Source organism: Artemia franciscana, chromosome 8, assembly GCF_032884065.1.
Source record: "Artemia franciscana chromosome 8, ASM3288406v1, whole genome shotgun sequence".
In the NCBI taxonomy this organism is placed as follows: domain Eukaryota; kingdom Metazoa; phylum Arthropoda; class Branchiopoda; order Anostraca; family Artemiidae; genus Artemia; species Artemia franciscana.
This window is the reverse complement of record NC_088870.1, coordinates 52978647-52998964: the sequence shown is the minus strand read 5'-3', so window position 1 is coordinate 52998964 and position 20318 is coordinate 52978647. Positions and strand designations below refer to the sequence as shown.

At 36.4% G+C, this 20318-nt stretch overlaps 1 protein-coding gene across 1 annotated transcript in view; it reads right to left on the bottom strand.

Annotated features, from left to right (window-relative positions):
• LOC136030562 (probable helicase with zinc finger domain) overlaps positions 1-20318 on the bottom strand; it is a 98569-nt gene that overhangs the window by 65902 nt on the left and 12349 nt on the right. The window contains exons 2-4 of the mRNA XM_065709623.1: positions 18836-20318; positions 12655-12754; positions 5294-5420 (exon numbers count right to left, since the gene is read on the bottom strand). Of these exons, the coding sequence (XP_065565695.1) occupies positions 5294-5420; positions 12655-12754; positions 18836-20300 (1692 nt within the window). The 5' untranslated portion in view covers positions 20301-20318. The remainder of the gene's footprint in view (positions 1-5293; positions 5421-12654; positions 12755-18835) is intronic.

Below are 20318 nucleotides of genomic sequence, written 5' to 3'. Positions count from 1 at the left end.
AGTAGTAGTAGTAATATTTTAACAGAAAGGAATTTTAGAAACAATGAATAACAATGAGACGGGTGACGTTTTGAGGCAGACCGTTGACAGAAATTTTAGAAACCATGGTTAAACAATCGTCTTGGGATCTTTGAAGCACCATCCGTTCAGGTACCCTAATTCTTACAACTTTTTCTCAAAAGAAATAATCAAGCATGGACGTGAATAAATCTCTTGTATGTATATACTGTGCTTAGTCGAACGAATCCCAGAGGCAGGAGAAATACTATACAATAAAAAAAAAAGGATAAAAAAAACAAAGAAAAGCAATTTAATAAATAAAGATAGGTTTTAAACTCGAAATGGTACCCCAGAAATAACTATGACGTAGTACCTATGAGAAACCTTTAAAAAGAATCAACATTTATAGACGGTTCTCATTTTCACTGAAGAAAATTTTCTGAATTTTTAGCGGTTGCAGATATACTCGAGCACAAAGAACTCTTAGAAAATTTCTCTGAACCTGAATTGTATTAACCTTTTAGAGGCCAATGTAAGTGAGACCACGTTTTATAGCATTTTGGGGTATACAAGTTTTAATTCTGCCAAGTCTAAAAACTAAAGCATTTTATTCTGATCTTCAAGATAGTATTGAGGGATGAGAGATACATGCTAGTCCTGTATATTCCTCCCGTCTTCTAATACCAGTTTTTCCTTATTTACAGGGGAAGGGGTTACCCCGACCCATGATAAGGAGCCTTTCAAAAATCTGCCTCTTCAATGCATTTCAGCATGTACTTAAGTTTTTGGCATTTTTAGGCATTAATCCATCTTTTTAGTAAATATCCTTGGAAAATTAAAGAGTTAAAATTCATTAAAGAACTTCCAGAGCCTAGATAGCTATAAAAAAGATCTCACATTGACCTCAGAAAGGTTCAAGAAATGATACCTTTCATGCAATTTGTTAGAATAATTAGATTTTCATTTGCTTTCTCAGAACCGAGAAATTCTAAGCAGCTTGTGGTAGCATGGTTTTCACAGTTCAGCTACCAATTTCCTAGAATGTTTTTATCTATGGTCTAGAAACAAAATTATCATAAGAAATGCCAACGAAATCTAATAAGATAGGAAATAGGGATAAATGTTGACCCTTAATCCTTCCTCCTCTCTTCTGATACTTGGTAGTCGTTAAGATAATTAAATTTCATTTGTTTTCTAAGGCAACCTAGGAACCCTGTTCAGCTTGCTTCACTATGGATTCTGCAGTTCAGGTACCAGTTTCCTAAATTGTTTTTAGTACGGGGTTCAGAAACCAAATTATCATTAGAAATAATAATGAAATTTAATAAAATAGGAACAAGGGATAAATGTTGGCCCTTCATTCTTCTCTCTTTCTTCTTATACCCGTTTGCCGTTGGGATAATTAAATTTTACTTGTTTTTAAGGCAACCGAGAAATCCTATACAGCTTGTAGTACTATCGCTTTCACAGTACAGGTACAAGTTTCCAAGATTGTTTTTGTCTATGGTTTAGAAACAAAATACTCATAGTAAATACTAAAGAAACCAAATAAGTTGGGAATAAAGCATAAATCTTGGTCCTTCATTCTTCCCCCCTCTTCCAATACCCGTTAGTCTCTGGGACAATTAGATTTATTTATCTTTAGGGTAACAGAGGATTCCTGTGGAGCGTGCTGCATTATGGCCTCCACAGTTCAGCTACCCGTTTCCTAGATTGTTTTAGTCTGTAGTTTAGAAACAGAATTATAATAAGAAATACTAACAAAACATAATAAGAATAAGGGATAAATGTTGGCCCTTCATCCTTCCCTATTTCTTCTGATATCCGTTTGCCGTTGGGATAATTAAATTTTGCTTATTTTTTAAGGCAACCGTGAAATCCTGTTCAGCTTGCTTCACTATGGCTTCCACAGTTCAGGTACCAGTTTCCAAGATGTTTTAGTCTGTGGTTTGGAAACAAAATTCTTACAGGAAATATTAACGAAATCTAATAAGATGGGAATAAGGGATAAATGTTGACCCTTCATCCTTCCCTATTTCTTCTGATACCCGTTAGCCGTTGGGATAATTAAATTTATTTATTTTTAACGTAACTGAGGAATCCTGTGGAGCTTGCTTTGGCCCTTCATCCTTCCCTCTTTCTTCTGATACGCGTTAGTCGTTGGGATAATTATATTTTATTTGTTTTTTAAGGCAACCGAGAAATCCTGTGCAGATTGCAGCACTATGGCCTCCATAGTTCAGGTACTAGTTTCCAAGATTGTTTTAGTTTGTGGTTTAGAAACAAAATTTTCATAGGAAATACCAACAAAATGTAATAAGATGGGAATAAGCGATATGTGTTGGCCCTTCTTTCTCCCCATCTCTTCTGATACCCGTTAGTCGTTGGGATAGTTAAATTTATTTAATTTTAAAGTAACAGAGGAATTCTGGGCAGCTTGCTGCACTATGGCCTCCATAGTTCAGCTACCCGTTTCCTAGATTGTTTTAGTTTGTGGTTTAGAAACAAAATTTTCATAGGAAATACCAACAAAATGTAATAAGATGGGAATAAGCGATATGTGTTGGCCCTTCTTTCTCCCCATCTCTTCTGATACCCGTTAGTCGTTGGGATAGTTAAATTTATTTAATTTTAAAGTAACAGAGGAATTCTGGGCAGCTTGCTGCACTATGGACTCCATAGTTCAGCTACCCGTTTCCTAGATTGTTTTAGTCTGTGGTTTAGTAACAAAATTATCATAAGAAATACTAACAAAATATAATAAGATAGGACCAAGGAACAAATTTTGACCCTTCATCCTTCCCCCTCTCTTTGAATACCCATTAGCCGTTGGGATAATTAAATTTTATTTATTTTTTAAGGCAACCGAGAAATCCTGTGCAGATTGCAGCACTATGACTTCCAGAGTTAAGGTACCTGTTTCCAAGATTGTTTTAGTCTTTATGTTATTGTTTTAGTCTTATAGCTCATATGGCATGAGCTCTTGCAAAATTCTAAGAATCAATAGATTGATTTAAAAGGAAAATCAGAGGCTTAATGCCGGTCAGGATTAAAAATAAGAGCTCTGAGACACGAGGTCCTTCTAAATATCAAAATTCATTAATATCTGATAACCCATTCGTAAGTTGAAAATTCCTCATTTTTTATAATTTTTCCTCTCCCTTAAGCCCCCCAGATGGTCGAATCGGGGAAAACGAGTTGATCAAGTCAATTTGTCTAGGTCCCTGTCACGCCAACCAATTTTCATCGTCCTAGCACGCCCAGAAGCACCAAACTCGTCAAAGCATTGGAGCCCCCTCCCTATCTCCCCCAAAGAGTGTAAATCCAGTCCGGTTACATCAGTCACGTATCTACGATATTTGCTTATTCTACCCACCAAGTTTCATTCCGATCTCTCCACTCTAAGCGTTTTCCAAGATTTCCGCTTTCCCCCTCTAACTTCCCCCAATATCACCAGATCTCGTCGGGATTTAATGTAAGAGCTCTGAGACATGGGTTACTTCTAAATATCAAATTTCATTAAGATCCGGTCGCTCGTTGGTAAGTGAAAAATACCTCAATTTTTCTAGTATTTCCGAATTAACAACCCTCCCCCGACTCCCCCAAAAAGAGCAAATACATTCCGGTTGTGTGAATTACGTATCTAGGACTTATACTTATTCTTCCAACCATGTTTCATCCCGATCTCTCCATTCTAAGCGTTTTCTAAGATTTCCAGTTTCCCCCTCCAACTCCCCCCAATATCACCCGATACGGTTGGGATTTAAAATGAGATCTCTGAGACACGAGGCCCTTCTAAATATCAAATTTCATTAAGATCCAATCACCAATTCGTAAGTTAAAAATACATCATTTTTTCAATTGTTCCTCTCCCTCCAGCCCCCCCCCCAGATGGTCGAATCGAGGAAACGACTGTTATCAAGTCAATTTGTGAAGGTCCCTGACATGCCTACCAATTTTCATCAACCTACCACGTCTAGAAGCACCGAACTCACCAAAGCACTGGAAATCCACCTAAACTCCCCCAAAGAGAGCGGATCCGTTCCAATTATGTCAATCACGTATCCAGAACTTGTGCTTATTCTTCCCATTAAGTTTCATCCCGATCTCTCCACTCTAATCGTTTTCCAAGATTTCCGGCTTCCAAGATTTCTGTTTCCCCCCTCCAATCCCCTATGTCCCCGGAACCGATTGAACTGAAAATGAAGTATCTGAGACATAAAAGTATCATGAGACCGAACTCACCAAAGCACTGGAAATCCACCAAAACTCCCCCTAAGAGAGCGGATCCGTTCCAATTATGTCAATCACGTATCTAGAACTTGTGCTTATTCTTCCCAAAGTTTCATCCCGATCTCTCCACTCTAATCGTTTTCCAAAATTTCCGGCTTCCAAGATTTCTGTTTCCCCCCTCCAATCCCCTATGTCCCCGGAACCGATTGAATTGAAAATGAAGTATCTGAGACATAAGATCGTTTTATTTATTACGTTTCATTAAGATCTGATCACCCATTCGTAAGATAAAGATATCTCAATTTTCACGTTTCCAAGAACTCCAGTTTCTCCAACCAAATCCTCCATTGTCACTGGATCTAGTCAGGGTTTAAAATAAGAGCTCTGATGCACAAGATCCTTCTAAATATCAAATTTCATTAAGATCTGATCACCCGTTCGTAAGTTACAAATACCTCATTTTTTCTAATTTTTCCGAATAACCCCCCCCCCCCAAAGAGAGCAGATCCGGTTCGGTTATGTCAGTCACGTATCTTGGACTTGTGCTTATTCTTCCCACCAAGTTTCATCCTGATCTCTCCTCTCTAAGCGTTTTCCAAGATTTCCAGCCCCCCCCCCCAACTCCCCCCAATGACACTGAACCCGGTCGGGATTTAAAAAAGAGATCTGAGTTACGAGGTCCTTCTAAATATGAAATTTCATTAAGATCCGATCACGCCGATCCTTGATACGCCTGCCAAATTTCATCATCCTAGCTTATCTGGAAGTGCCTAAACTAGCAAAACCGAGACAGACAGACCGAGAGAACTTGCGATCGCTATATGTCAATTGGTAAATACCAGGTGCCATAATTATAATAATTTACTGTGCAATTTTAATGCTGCAGCTTGAAGCACTATGGCTTCCACAGTTCAGGTACCATTTTCCTAGATTGTTTAAGTCTATAGCTTAGAAACAAAATTATCATAAGAAATAGTAACGGAATCTAATAAGATATAAATATTGGCCATAAATCCTACCCCCTCTCTTCTGAGACTTGTTAAAAAAATGTAACAGTTACCTCTAAGACATCATCATGGACAGAATTCAGCCAGCGCTGATGATAGTATATCCTCAAAGGTCGAGCGTGGGCATTTCCAGCTTTAACATAGGGATGAAGGTGATACCTTATATACAGGTCTGCAGCGCTAAAAAGATGGACTATGTAAGTGGAAAAGATCAAACAAATCCAATCATTACAATGTAGGCTGCTTCAAAATTTCTCCAGTTTTCTTATTTCTGCAATCTCAAAAATACATTTAAATAGGCAACGCGAAGAAAAGTAAAAAAGAAGAAATTATAAAAGTGCAAAATATAAAATTTTATGCTTAGTATAAATTTGGTGTATCAAACAGTTCGTGGTAACGAACTGTAGTAAGGAGCGACCCGCAATAGTAACCGAAACTCTAAAAAAAGGATATTCGATACCAATAGTTACATCTAAAGAATCGCATTTTAATGTTGATTTTAAATAGATAAGTTTCATCAAGTTTAGTCTTACCCAAGAAAAGTTACGAGCCTGATAAAATTTGCCTTATTTTAGAAAATAGGGAGAAACACCCCCTAAGAGTCATAGAATCTTAACGATCGGACTTATAGAATCACACCATCAGATTCAACGTATCAGAGAACCCTACTGTAGAAGTTTCAAGCTCCTATCTAAAAAAGGGTGGAATTTTGTATTTTTTGTTTATTGTGTTTTTATTGTTTTAAAAAGTAGAGTTGTGACACAGAGTCAAACTTTAGCTTAAAGAGCGGGGTGTTGAGGAGGGGACAGCCCCTTTCATATAATGAGTAGTTTCTGTTCGTTTTAAGTTTTAATGTCGGTCCTTACTTGCAGTTAAAAAAACTTGTTTTTTTTTATTTAATACTACTAAAAAACGATGAGGAATGCTCCACTGGCCTGAACTCCTCGAAGTGTATGTGGGATTTTCCTTTTCTTTAAAAGGTTGGTGGGCTATATTTAATAGTGCATTTTTTGAACATTAGAAATATCATTTTTTGTTAACCTTACTTTATATGCACACCTCACACAGGCATAGGGGATGAGGGAGGAGAAGGATAGCCCCATCCATGATTGGTTTAAAGGAGTATTTTATAATTAAACTTTTAATATAAGCTTATATCATTTTTATGAATCCCACCCGCAAAAAATTAAATCCATAAAACCCCACCCCCCAAGAGAAGGAACAATACTCACGTTCTCATAATTTAACATGATACATAAATTTTAGAAAATGGGCAGAATATTTCAAGAATGCATTAAACCTTGACAAAGTTACATAGAATGATATTGAAGAGACTGAAAAATTGGGTGACAATTTGGAAGTGAAGAAAGATTTATTTTACAAGGAAGAGTTAGAGACAGTATGAAAATGACTAAAAAATAATAAGGCCTCAGATACTAATAGCATGCTAAATATTTTTCAAATATCGTGATATTGAAGTTACGGATAAATTAGCCTACTGAAGATTATAAACAAAATTTTTGAAAAAGTGGAAGTAACAAGCGACTTTAGAGAAACTTTGATTGCTTCTTAAACTTAAAAATGATTGTAAATAGAGTCTTAAGAGAAGAACTGTGTGGTTTTAAGAAGGGAAAAGGCTGCGTTTCCAAGTTTTTACCCTTAGATTAATATAATTGAGAAGGGTCTGAGTCATCTGACCCTTTATCCCTCAGTTTATACATTATGAACCAGCGTTTGATTCAGCCGAAAGAAAGGCTTTAGCAAAGGCCGTATCCTTGTATGGTATACCAGATAAATACATTAAAGTGATATATGGTATACACGAGAACAATATTGCTGTGGGCAAGGTAGAAAATGACATTAGTAGCTGGTTTTATACTGAATCAGGGGGTTAAAAGGGTTATATTCTGTCCCCATTTATATGGATCATTTTAACGAGTTTGTCCTAAGGAACACAGCAAAGGCTATGGGTGAGCATGGAATCAAAGGGAAGGTGACATTCTCCTAGGCTAAGATTATGCTGATGATTTGAGTGTCTTGGATGATGATGTTAGTGAAATGAATGATTTTTTGGAAATTTGCTTGAGAGTTCAGGGTTTCACAAAAAAAACTTCAAAACGCATCAAAAATTGTTCATATGCAATTTGTCACGTTTTTAAGAGTCAGATTTTTTGTGGGGGGGGGGGGTAACCCCAGATCCCCCCCTGGACACGGCCTTATTTCAGGGTGCCAAAAAAAGCGGTTGGAACTAATGCTGATGATTTGAATGTCTTGGATGACGACCTTAGTGAGATGAATCATTTCCTGAATTTTTTTTTGAGAGTTCGAGGTTTTACAAAAAAAAAAAACTTCAAAGACACATAAGAAATTGTTTTTATGCAATCTGTCGGGCTTTTACAAGTCATATTTTTTTGAGGGTTGGGGGGTTGACCCGGACCCCCTCTCCGGAACTAAGGAACTAAAAATGTGGCCTTAGTTCAGGGTGGAAAAAACGGTTGGTGTTAAGAAGACTATTTCACTAAGACTAGGAATGAATAGAGGTAAGGAGGTATGCCAAAATATATCGAGAAGATCGATCAAGTATATACATTCACATAACTGGGTAGTATTATTAGTAAAGACGATAGATGCGATGAAGATGTTAAAAGTAGAATATCCAAGACCCAGGGTGTTTTTTCACAGTTGAAAAAAACTTTAGAAGAAAAGGAAGATAAGTCTTCGAAACAAGATTAGAAGGATATTAAAAACTACAGAGATGACAGCGACCAAGTGTGGTTCTCAAGCGTGAGCGCTTCAGAAGAGGGATGAGGGTTTTGTTAGATATTTTCCGGATGATTTGTTCAAGGGTTGGTTTAGGTATCCGATCGACTGACCCTATTTCAAATAGGAAGCTGTATGGAAAAATGTGGATCTATCCCGCTTTCTACAACTATAATGAAAGAAAGGTTGAGATGGCTACGACACGTTTTGCAGATGAAGGATGAGAGATAGCCAAATATTCTACAACTATAATGAAAGAAAGGTTGAGATGGCTAGGACACGTTTTGCAGATGAAGGATGACATATAGCCAAATATTCTACAACTATAATGAAAGAAAGGTTGAGATGGATAGGACACGTTTTGCAGATGAAGGATGACAGATAGCCAAATATTCTACAACTATAATGAAAGAAAGATTGAGATGGATAGAACACGATTTGCAGATGAAGCATGACAGATAGCCAAATATTCTACAACTATAATGAAAGAAAGGTTGAGATGGATAAGACACGTTTTGCAGATGAAGGATGACAGATAGCCAAATATTCTACAACTATAATGAAAGAAAGGTTAAGATGGATAGGACACGTTTTGCAGATGAAGGATGATAGATAGCCAAATATTCTACAACTATAATGAAAGGAAGGTTGAGATGGCTAGGACATGTTTTGCAGATGAAGGATGACAGATAACTAAATATTCTACAACTATAATGAAAGAAAGGTTGAGATGGCTAGGACGCATTTTGCAGACGAAGGATGACAGATAGCCAAATATTCTACAACTATAATGAAAGAAAGGTTGAGATGGATAGGACACGTTTTGCAGATGAAGGATGATAGATAGCCAAATATTCTACAACTATAATGAAAGAAAGGTTGAGATGGATAGGACACGTTTTGCAGATGAAGGATGACAGATAGCCAAATATTCTACAACTATAATGAAAGAAAGGTTGAGATGGATAGGACACGTTTTGCAGATGAAGGATGACAGATAGCCAAATATTGTACAAATATAATGAAAGAAAGGTTGAGATGGCTAGGACGCATTTTGCAGACGGAGGATGACAGATAGCCAAATATTCTACAACTATAATGAAAGAAAGGTTGAGATGGATAGGACACGTTTTGCAGATGAAGGATGACAGATAGCCAAATATTCTACAACTATAATGAAAAAAAGGTTGAGATGGATAGGACACGTTTTGCAGATGAAGGATGATAGATAGCCAAATATTCTACAACTATAATGAAAGAAAGGTTGAGATGGATAGGACACGTTTTGCAGATGAAGGATGACAGATAGCCAAATATTCTACAAATATAATGAAAGAAAGGTTGAGATGGCTAGGACATGTTTTGCAGATGAAGCATGACATATAACTAAATATTCTACAACTATAATGAAAGAAAGGTTGAGATGGCTAGGACGCATTTTGCAGACGAAGGATGACAGATAGCCAAATATTCTACAACTATAATGAAATAAAGGTTGAGATGGATAGGACACGTTTTGCAGATGAAGGATGAAAGATAGCCAAATATTCTACAACTATAATGAAAGAAAGGTTGATATGGATAGGGCACGTTTTGCAGATGAAGGATGACAGATAGCCAAATATTCTACAACTATAATGAAAGAAAGGTTGAGATGGATAGGACATGTTTTGCAGATGAAGGATGACAGATATTTAAATATTCTACAACTATAATGAAAGAAAGGTTGAGATGGATAGGACATGTTTTGCAGATGAAGGATGACAGATAACTAAATATTCTACAACTATAATGAAAGAAAGGTTGAGATGGCTAGGACGCATTTTGCAGACGAAGGATGACAGATAGCCAAATATTCTACAACTATAATGAAAGAAAGGTTGAGATGGCTAGGACTCGTTTTGCAGATGAAGGATGACAGAAAGACAAAGATAGTCCTTTTGAGCCATTCATCTAGGGACACATGAAAAACAGCTCGTCCTTGAATAGGATGAGAAGTTCGTAAGAAAGGATTTAAAGGAAAATTAGAACTTCAGGGGAGGATGTAAATAAGGAAGTTTTGAATAGATTGGCACTGAGAAAGACTGTACACGGCCATGTTGGCCTCAAGCGGCTAGGTTCAAGTGGCTAGTGAGTTGTTAGTACCATTAGTATATGTTGCGCAATGTTAAGAACTGGACCATTATTTATGCATACAAGATAATGCTGATAATGCATGGCATAGATAGAGTTTAAATTAAAAGCCACCGAGGTTCCTGAACAAACATTTTTGAGAAAAACGTAAATGATGGCCCAAAAAGTGACCGTTTCTGTCTACTAAAGTAAAAACTTGTTTATTTCAGGCCCTAATCATTCATTTCACACATATTTTCTACAAGCGTAGCAACAACTAATGATAGGTGGATAGCCCGTTCAAAAACACATATCTAATTAATCTTCCAAAAATCAAACCTGAATTAGAAAGCAGGTTTCAGTGAATTCAAAATTCCCTAAATTAGAAAGCATGTTCTGAATTAAATACGACATATATGGCAACCGCTCTTGCTGTATAAGTTGATGAATATTGTAAAATGCTGAACATTTTCTTTTTTGTTTGCTCTAGTTAACGACTTTGACTTTTACAACAACAAAAGAAAGAATAATGAGGACTTTTTTCCCAAGACAGTGAACCAACAAAACCTATTTGAATATTTCGGCCCTATATCTAAGGGCCGTCTTCAGCAAAGAAAAAATAAAAAACAATAAAACACTTACAATAAAATTTCTCAGTTAAAAATCCATTTGTTTTTATTTTAAAATAGCCTTGGCATCATTACTTCTTAACGAAAAGTTGAGCCAAGACTGTCTGATAAAAGCTAACATTTTACAAGATAAAAAGGTTCATTCATTTCACTAACTGTATTTATTTAAAATTGGAATGATTTCTTATTGCGATATTTGCCTTCTCTGCAGCTAATCTGATAGTTCTTTTGATATTGGGCTTGTTTTTGTTCGTTCCTATTTTTGTTTTATTTTGAATTAGATTATTTTCTATAATTAATTTTGTGTACAAAGGGTTGAGTGTGTATTCACCCAAGTCTCTATTTAGGGATGTATTATTATTTAAGTTTCGTTTGATTTCGATTACCTCACGGACACTTTGTTTGATTCCTAGGTCATTGCTAATTAGAATTGTTTCGTCAAATAGAACATAATGGTTTGGATTTTCAAAAATATGATTACTTAAAGCTGAATCGAAAGATATGGAGTTATTTTTAGATTTTAATGCTTTTTCAATACTTTCTTTGTGTTGCTGCAATCTTGTTCCTAAATTTTGGTGGGTTCGACCAATGTAATAATTTCCACAACTACATGGCATTTGATACACCCCTCGTAGACGAGTAATTGGGGTTTTATCCTTACCAGAATTGACAAGATTCATTATACTTAAATTGCTTGTGAATACAACACGTAAATTGTTCTTTAAACAAACTTTTTTCAGTTTTGAAGTAATTTTCGGAATATAAGGTAGGTAAATCGTGCTTGTGGGTTTATTCGAATCATTTACTGGTGTGGGATATAAGGCTTCAGAAGAATGCATCTTTAATCTTTGAGCAATAACAGTATTTATGAGAGAAATTGGGTACCCGTTGCCAAAAAGTATGTCTGTAATAAAATTTAATTCTTTTTTAACATACGGCTCTGAACATATATTAAACACTCTATCCACAAACGATATTACCACACCTCTTTTAACCTGTGGAGGATGGTTAGATTTGAAGTGAAGGTATCTATTATTATGCGTAGGTTTTCTGTAAACCGTAAAATCAAGTTTATTCACACTGCGTATTATCAATACATCTAAAAAAGGTATTTTTCCATCTCTTTCGGTCTCTAGAGTGAATTGCAGGTTTCTATCGTAAGTATTTAAATGTTCTAGAAAACCTTTAAGTTCACTTTCGCCATAATTCCAAACTGAAATTATGTCGTCCATGAAACGTCCCCAAAACTTTATTGAATGAGAAACATACAAATAAGAATACAACTCCAGGGGCTGATCGATAATCACTAGGGCCTAAATGTTAGCCCCAGGAGAACGTGGAGTATCCATTAATACATCAATGATTTTTCAGTGATATATCAACTATTGGTTGTATATTTCTATAAATTTTTGCAAGTTCAAACAAGAATTGCTCAACAATTGTTTGTTGCGCGTAATGTGTTTTGATTACGTGTGTTTGATTTCGTAATGTGTTTGATTACCCCCTTAAAATAAAATGCTGCGTTATGGCTGAAGATGGAATATACAAAACGCTTGAGGATTTACCATAATGCATGTGTGCTCAATGGTAATTCTCGGCAATAAACAGCTTCCACACAACATACGTGATATTCTATGTTAAGTGGATAAGTTAGATTATGTTAAGGCGTTAACTTTCACGCTTTAGCAAGTCCTTTCAAACTAGGCTAACGCAAAAATCCATATAACTAATATAGTCATCGTCTAAAATCATCACCATTATCTTAAGCAAAATATTGTTTGTTGCTCAACACTTGCTTGTTGCGCGTAATGTGTTTTGATTATAGACACTGAGCATACATGTACATATATTCAGTACAATAAGAAATTCTTAGTAAATAAACAACCCTAAAGATAAATTTTTTTACAGCATACCTATTGGAGTAAGTACACACAAGCACACGGTTTTCTGGAAAGTCTGCGAGGGCTTTAATGGCTTCAGCAAATGTAAAAGTTTTTCCAGTTCCAAAGGGTCCTGAAAGGCAGAACATTTTTATCCTGAAATATTGATATTTCCACTTTTGCTTGTACACCAATTTTCTATATGAAAAGAGGAAGAAGATAAGAAAAGAACCTTGGAATATCTTTCTTTTTTGCTTCATCAATGAATCAGTCAATGAATTTTCAAATTGAAAAATAGAAAATTTTCAAAATTACTGACTGAATCAAATCAGTTAGTAATTTTTAAAAATTATTTTTTTTTAAAAGGCAGAAGAAAAAAGGAAGAAGATAAGAAAGAACCTTGGAACATCCTTCTTTTTACTTCATCAATGAATCAGTCAATGAATTTCATTAAGTTATGAAATCAGAAAAAAAATGAATAAAACCTAATAAAAAGAGCTGAGAGCTCATATGGCACTTATGACGAGGCCGGACGAGCCAAGAGCCAAGGGCTCATATAGTATGAGCTCTAGCAAAATTGTAAGAATCAATAGATAGATTTAAAAGGAAAATCGGAGGTTTAATGCCAATCGGGATTTAAAATAAGAGCTCTGAGTCACGAGGTCCTTCTAAATATCAAAATTCATTAAGATCCGATCACCCACTCGTAAGTTATAAACAACTCGTGTGTTACAAACACACCACCAAGTTTCATCCCGATTTCTCTACTCTAAGCATTTTCCAAGATTTCCAGTTTTCCCCTCCAACTCCCCCCAATGTCAACAGATCTGGTCGGGATTTGAAATAAGAGCTATGAGACATGAATTCCTTCTAAATATCAAATTTTATTAAGATCCGGACACCTGTTCTTAAGTTAAAATTCCTCGATTTTATTAATTTTTCCTAATCAACACCCCCAGCTCCTCCAAAGTGAACAGATCCGTTCCAATTATGTCAATCACGTATCCATAACTTGTTCTTATTCTTCCCATCACGTTTTATCCCCGACCTCTCCACTCTAAGCGCTTTCCAAGATTTCTATTTCCCCCCCTCCAACCCCCAAGTCCCCTGATCCGATTCGAATTGAAAATGGAGCATCTGAGACATCAGATTCTTCTATATATCAAGTTTCGTTAAGATCTGATCACCCATTCGTAAGATAAAGACACCTCAATTTTCACGTTTTCCAAGAATTCCAGTTTCCCCCTACAACTCCCCTCAATGCCAATGTATTTTGGACTTTTTTTATCCTTTCCACCAAGTTTCATCCTGATCTCTCCGCTTTAAGTGTTTTTCAAGATTTCCGGTCCTCCCCCCCCCTTAATGACTCTGGATCCGGTCGGGATTCAAAGTAAGAGATCTGAGTTATGAGGTCCTTCTAAATATAGAATTTCATGAAGATCCCTCCCCCCCAACTCCCCCGAACAGAGCAGATCCTTTCCAGTTATGTCAATCACGTATCTAGGACTTCTGTTTATTTTTTCCACCAAGTTTCATCCCGATCCATCCACTCTAAGCGTGTTCCAAGATTTTAGGTTTCCCCCCTCCAACTTCCCCCAATATCACCGGATCTGGTCGGGAATTATAATAAGAGCTCTGAGACAAGATATCCTTCTAAACATCAAATTTCATTAAGATCCCATCACCCCTTTGTAAGTTAAAAATACTTCATTTTTCTATTTTTCCAAAAACAACCGGCCCCTCCCCCCCACCCCCCATATGGTCAAATCGGGAAAAACACTATTTCTAATTTAATCTGGTCCGGTCCCTGATAGGCCTGCCAAATTTCATCGTCCTAGTTTACCTGGAAGTGCCAAAAGTAGCAAAACCAGGACCGACAGACAGACCGACAGAATTGCGATCGCTATATGTCACTTGGTTAATACCAAGGGCCATAGAAATTTATACTAAAAAGATCAATGGAACTGAACATCATGGTAGAGAATCAAGGTATGTTAAGGCAGAGAATCAAGAAGTACTTAAATGAGAAGTTTTGCCCAAACATCACTTGGATCGTTTTTGAACAGAAACCAGCCGAAGTGAAACAACTTTCATCAATTCGGACAAACAAATCACTAAAAATACTGCCTAAGTTACGCAAAATATGCCAGCCAGAGTCCACCAAAATCTTATGTAGAAAAGCTGGGAAAAAATATGAAAGAAGGTATTAAAGACTAGGGAATATTAAATCATCTCCAAAAACTAATCACCACAAACATTGATTAGGGCTTGGGAGGTTTCAATAAAACTGAAATCACCACAAACATTGATTAGAGCTTGGGAGGTTTCAATAAAACTGAAATGCTTTGTATATGAATTGGAGTCATTTAACAGGAGTCAAAACTGACAGAAATTATAACCTTGCAGCCAACTCTAAAAGACAATCAAATACCAAGGAATCAAATGGCTCTTTCAAGGTTCTTGTAGGCAGAAATTCATGGGAAAACTTAGTCCAAACGGTTCTCCTTTAAAAACAACCAAACACATTTCAGGGGCCATGTTCCTTTACAGGGGATAGAAACTTTGTGGGAATCCGTGAATCGTTTTTGTTTAACGATTTTTTTATTTTTTGGTGGGACAAATGGGACAAACCGCTGGGACAAATATACCCGAGTCAATGAACTCTTCAAGTAAATCAAGAGGAAGTGGACCGAATATAAATGATGAAGATAATGACTGGAATATCTTTTTCAGCTAAAATACTGTATGATGGGTTTTATATTTGGATATTGTCATTAGGATCCTTAACCTTATTCAGGCCAGGATTTACGCATAGACCAAGTAGACCTGGGCCTAGGGCGCAATTAACACCACTGAGCGCCTTTTTTCTTGACAAAAACAAGGCTGATGTGATTTATCATCCCATCATCCTGGCAAAGTGTCAGGTGCACTTTGCTGCTGTGCTGCCCATTCACAAAAAAGGTGATTTTAAAACAACACAGGAATTCCTTAGCCGCTTATTAACTGTCAGGTATCTCCCAAGAATAGTAGCTGAGAGCTTGGTATCACCTCTTTCTTGAATTACTCTAGGCTCATCACTCATCAGTTACCTTCTGTTCAGGGCTTCCACTATCCCCGAATTTTCGGAGATTTCCTTGTAAATTTCTGCGTCTCCCCTAGGGACGCCAAACGTTTGGGATCTAGGGGCACCAAATATTTAAATCCGGCCCTGACCTTATTCTGAGGACTTGAAATAGATATAACTAGATTTTTATAGAAGATGGTAAAAGATTATCAAAATCCTGTAACATTCTAGACCCCTTCAGGTCAAGTTTAGTAGGTTACCCAAAGATCTACGAATGTTCCTCAGAGATGTATTCGAATCCAACAAATTCGAACTTTGATGTGGATTCAACATTTCTCTTTAACAAGCACTTACACCTTTTTCTGAAAAGCATTCTCAACTTTTGCCAACTTCAATTAAGGCTACAAGAAAAATCCCGAAGTTGAGTACCCAAAGATATATGATTGTTTTCAAGAGCTGGATAATGATCCTTCGAATTCGAATTTTGACGTGGATACAAAGCACCTCTTTAACAAGTACACAAGTCTTTTTCTGGAAAAATTTCTCTCCTATTGCCAACGTCTAGTACGGCGACAAGTCAAATCCATAAGAACACTGGTTCTCTGGTTATCAAACATATTTGTGGTAACAATCTTTAAGTAAGGAGCGACCCAGCTCAATAGTAACCAAAACTATAAAAAACAGAATTTTTATACCAATAGCTATATCAAAAGAATCGGCTTATTATGGTAATTTTAAATATTTAAGTTTCATTAAATTTAGTCTTACCCATCAAAGGCAACAAGGAGGAAGTTTGTATTACTTTCGAAAAAGGGGGTAAACATCCCCTAAAAGTCACGGAATATTATTGAAAATCACACCATCAGATTCAACGCATCAGAGAACACTTCTGTATGTTTCAAGCTCCTATCTGCAAAATTGGGGAATTTTGTAATTTTTTGCTAGAATACAGATCACAGATACGTGTTTATTTGCTTGCTTTTTCCCCAGGGGTGATTGTGTCGACCCAGTGATCCTGGAATATCGGAATATGGCTCATTCAAACGGAAATTAAAACTTCTAGTGCCCTCTTTAAGTGACCAAAAACATTGGAGGGCAACTAAGGCTCCTCCCACGCCCGTTTCTTTTCAAAATTTTGAGATAACCATTTTGTTCGACATAGTTGAATAGCTGAGTAACTAAGCCTTTGGAGATATCATGACCCCCCCCCCTCACAACCCTTGGGGAAAGGTCTTTAAGTTATAAAATATGCCCATTGTTTACATATAGTATTTGTTACTCGGAAGTATGCATACATTTTTGGGTGGGAAAGGACACATTTTTTGCTGGGTAGGGGGAGGGGATTTTTCACGGGGAGAATTTTCCACGACGAGGGAAGCTTCCAGCGGGTGAATTTTTTAGAGGAAATTTTACAGTCGGGGAATTTGCCAAAATTTCAATACGAAATTCTTCTTATGTCCTGCTTTCTCTTTCTCGACTCAATTTTACAGGTGGATATGCTAAGGGTAATTGCCCGCGATAAATTTCCAAAGAATGTATTCGTGGGGAGGAGGGATTTCCCGTGGAGCTGAAGCCAGATTTCCAGGCATTATTTAAAAAACGATCAAAATTTAATTAAAAAAAAAACAAGTTTTTAAACTGAAAGTAAGGAGCAACATTAAAACTTAAAACGAACATAAATTACTACGTATATGAGGGGGGTTGCTCCTCCTCAACACTTCGCTCTTTACGTTACAGTTTGAATTTTGTCCCAACTCTTTAAGAACGACTCCTGAAACACAATTTTCGTTTTATTAGAACAATAAGAGACTTTTCTTAAAAGTACTTAAAAACATTAGCGTAAAGAGCGAGGTGTCGAGGAGGAGCCTTGCTATTTTAGCAAGGTTCTTAGCACAGCATAAACAACTATGAATTTCATCTCAGTTTTTCTTCAGTGAAAAAAGTAAGAGCTAAGAATTTTTGAAGGATGGAATAATCTTTTTTAAATCCTGGTTTCAAAAGAAATATCCTTTTTACGTTCAAACCAGGGATCAAAATTCCCTGGACTTATCTAAAATTGTTTCGTTAAATAGCTAGCAGAAGCATCATTATTCATTTTTTAATAGCTTGCTAGCTGAGCTACAAGAAACAGCAAAGATCAATGGCCAAGCAAAGCCACCATTCATTGTGCTCAGCGTCCTTTTAAACGTCAAAACTTTATTTAAGAACTAAACAGTTTCGTGTGTTCTACAGAAATAGTTTCCGCAACCTCCCCCCCAAGACACAGAAATGTTGTCCATAGCCTCCCCCCTCCCCCTAATAAAAAAGACAAGGAATTTGACAATGCTTCAGAAAAAAAACCAATCAATCATTTTACAGTAAAAAAAAGAGAGAAGTAGCGTTCGCACCACAGAGAATTTCCCAACATTTCAAATAATTCTGTGAGAGACACACAATTTTCAGAAAGAAAAAGAAAATTTATTAATTTTCCAGTGTATACCCCCCCCCCCCCGAAAAAAAGTATATTTTTGGGGTAAATAAAATTACTTTTCTTCATTACAGATCAAAAGAAATCCTTCATAGTGTTTCCAAGATTGCCAGGAGAAGGTGACGTTTTGTAAATATTTATTAGCTATAAATCCAACCCTTGTTCTCGAGTCTTAGTTTGAGATAAATTCAGAACATTCCATAGTAATTTTGGAGATCTTTTTTTATTTTTGTAAAATACTTCACTGCACAATAGTAGAAAGAAGTTTAAATTCATTAACTGACCGAAAATAAAAATAAAAATTGTTTGGATTTTTGGTTCGATAATTACCTATCTTTATATTTGAGAACTCGGAACTGTTTTTGCTAGTTCGACACTTATCTAATTTTTTTATCGAGCAGACAGAAAATAGTAAAAACAGCCGTGACTCAGAAGATAGTTAATAGCGAGAAAGGGCCAAGATGAAAGTGGAGACAAAGGAAAATAGAGGAACTAATTAAAAATTTGGCAAGGATCAAGACAAAAATACTCAAATTTACAAGAATAACAAGAGATGTAAGCATATTAATGCTATCTCATTGGCCCGCATTTAACTCAACTAATATATAGACACCTAGTGCATTTTTTCTTAAGGAAAAAATAAAAATTGGTTAAATGATTAAAAGTGTTAGTTTTCCACTTACCTACTAAAGTAACTACAGGAATCCGATCGCTCAATGGCGCTGTGATTGCTTCCACTGCTTGCCGCTGCCTTTGATTCAGCTTTTCATAATTTCCAGTAGCTGGAGCGGACAAAGGAATGTCACAATATGCAGAGGGGCAAACATGTTCAATATATACACGATCATTTGCAAAAAGCCTTTCGCAGAAAGGAAGCCTATTTAACTGAAACTGAACCTCTGCCGTCACTGGCTCTTCTATCTTCAATTTAAAGTCACTCACCAAGCTTTTGGATAGTCTTAAATAAACATACTCTTTTAATTTATCTTCTATAATAGCTTCATAGACAACAGGACGTTCTTCTTCTGGTATTTTATCACCAACAATTTTGAGGAGGACTTGATTACAGCTACTCAGTACCAAACGGCCAGCAGCAGTATCTCCAGATAAATCTCCAGTAAGATGCATTACAGCAAAGAGCTCCCCCTCTCTAGAATATTTTGTTACACAGTCTATACCAGGGGTAAGCATATAACTACTACAAATCGCCAACATTGAGCAAATATTGAACTTGGATATTACCTTTTGTTGTTCAAGCTCTTCAATTGTTACTAGAACTTTCATCCTCTCTTTATAGTTATTAGGAGTGAATTTTGGTTCATTCACAGCTTGTGTAGGTCGAAAATTCTCAGGGTTCGGTGGTGGATAGTGTTTCATCAAGAACTCTTCTGCCTTGGTGAGTTTTTCTTTATCATCAAATTCAATAATTTTTGAATTCGAATAATCCCATCGTATCGAATCACTCCATATAGTTCTCTCAACTTGTTCAAGTTCGATGCCAGCGTTACCACATAAAATATCAAGACACATTTTTTTTGTTACATATTGATTATTACCAAAATCAAATACAAGCTCCTGCCGAAAAGTACCATAAATATCTGACTCAAAAACTATGGTAATTACATAGCTGATAATTCCACAAATTTGATTAGGAAAACGGTTTACCCACTCAATTGACTTTGGAGTATTTTTTCCTTCTGGACTTTCAACAGCACTGATAGAATAATACTCAGAACTACCTTCAGCAAAAAAGAAAACGGCCTGTAACACCTTATCACTTTCTACTACAAAAACCCACTCCATAGAGCATGGTCTGGATTCAGACGAAACAATCAAAGCTTTATCACAAGTAATAATTACACCCGCAATTTCATTGTGCAAAACAATTCCTTCATTTTCATCACTCATTCGAGCTTTAAGCTTTTGGGCTATTGATTGATCCTTTAAATGCACCATTTTGATTTGATACTGTGATTTCCAGTGTTCTAGCTCATCAACTGAATGTGCTTTGGCACACTGATCACCTAGACGGCAGAAACCCATAGACAAATACTGAGCACATATTGCTAAATCAGCAAAAGCAACTCCACGTGGAAGTGATCTACCTTCTGGACCCTGGAAGGTAGATGAAACAACCGGCCCAAGCATGTTTGAATAATAGCTGAC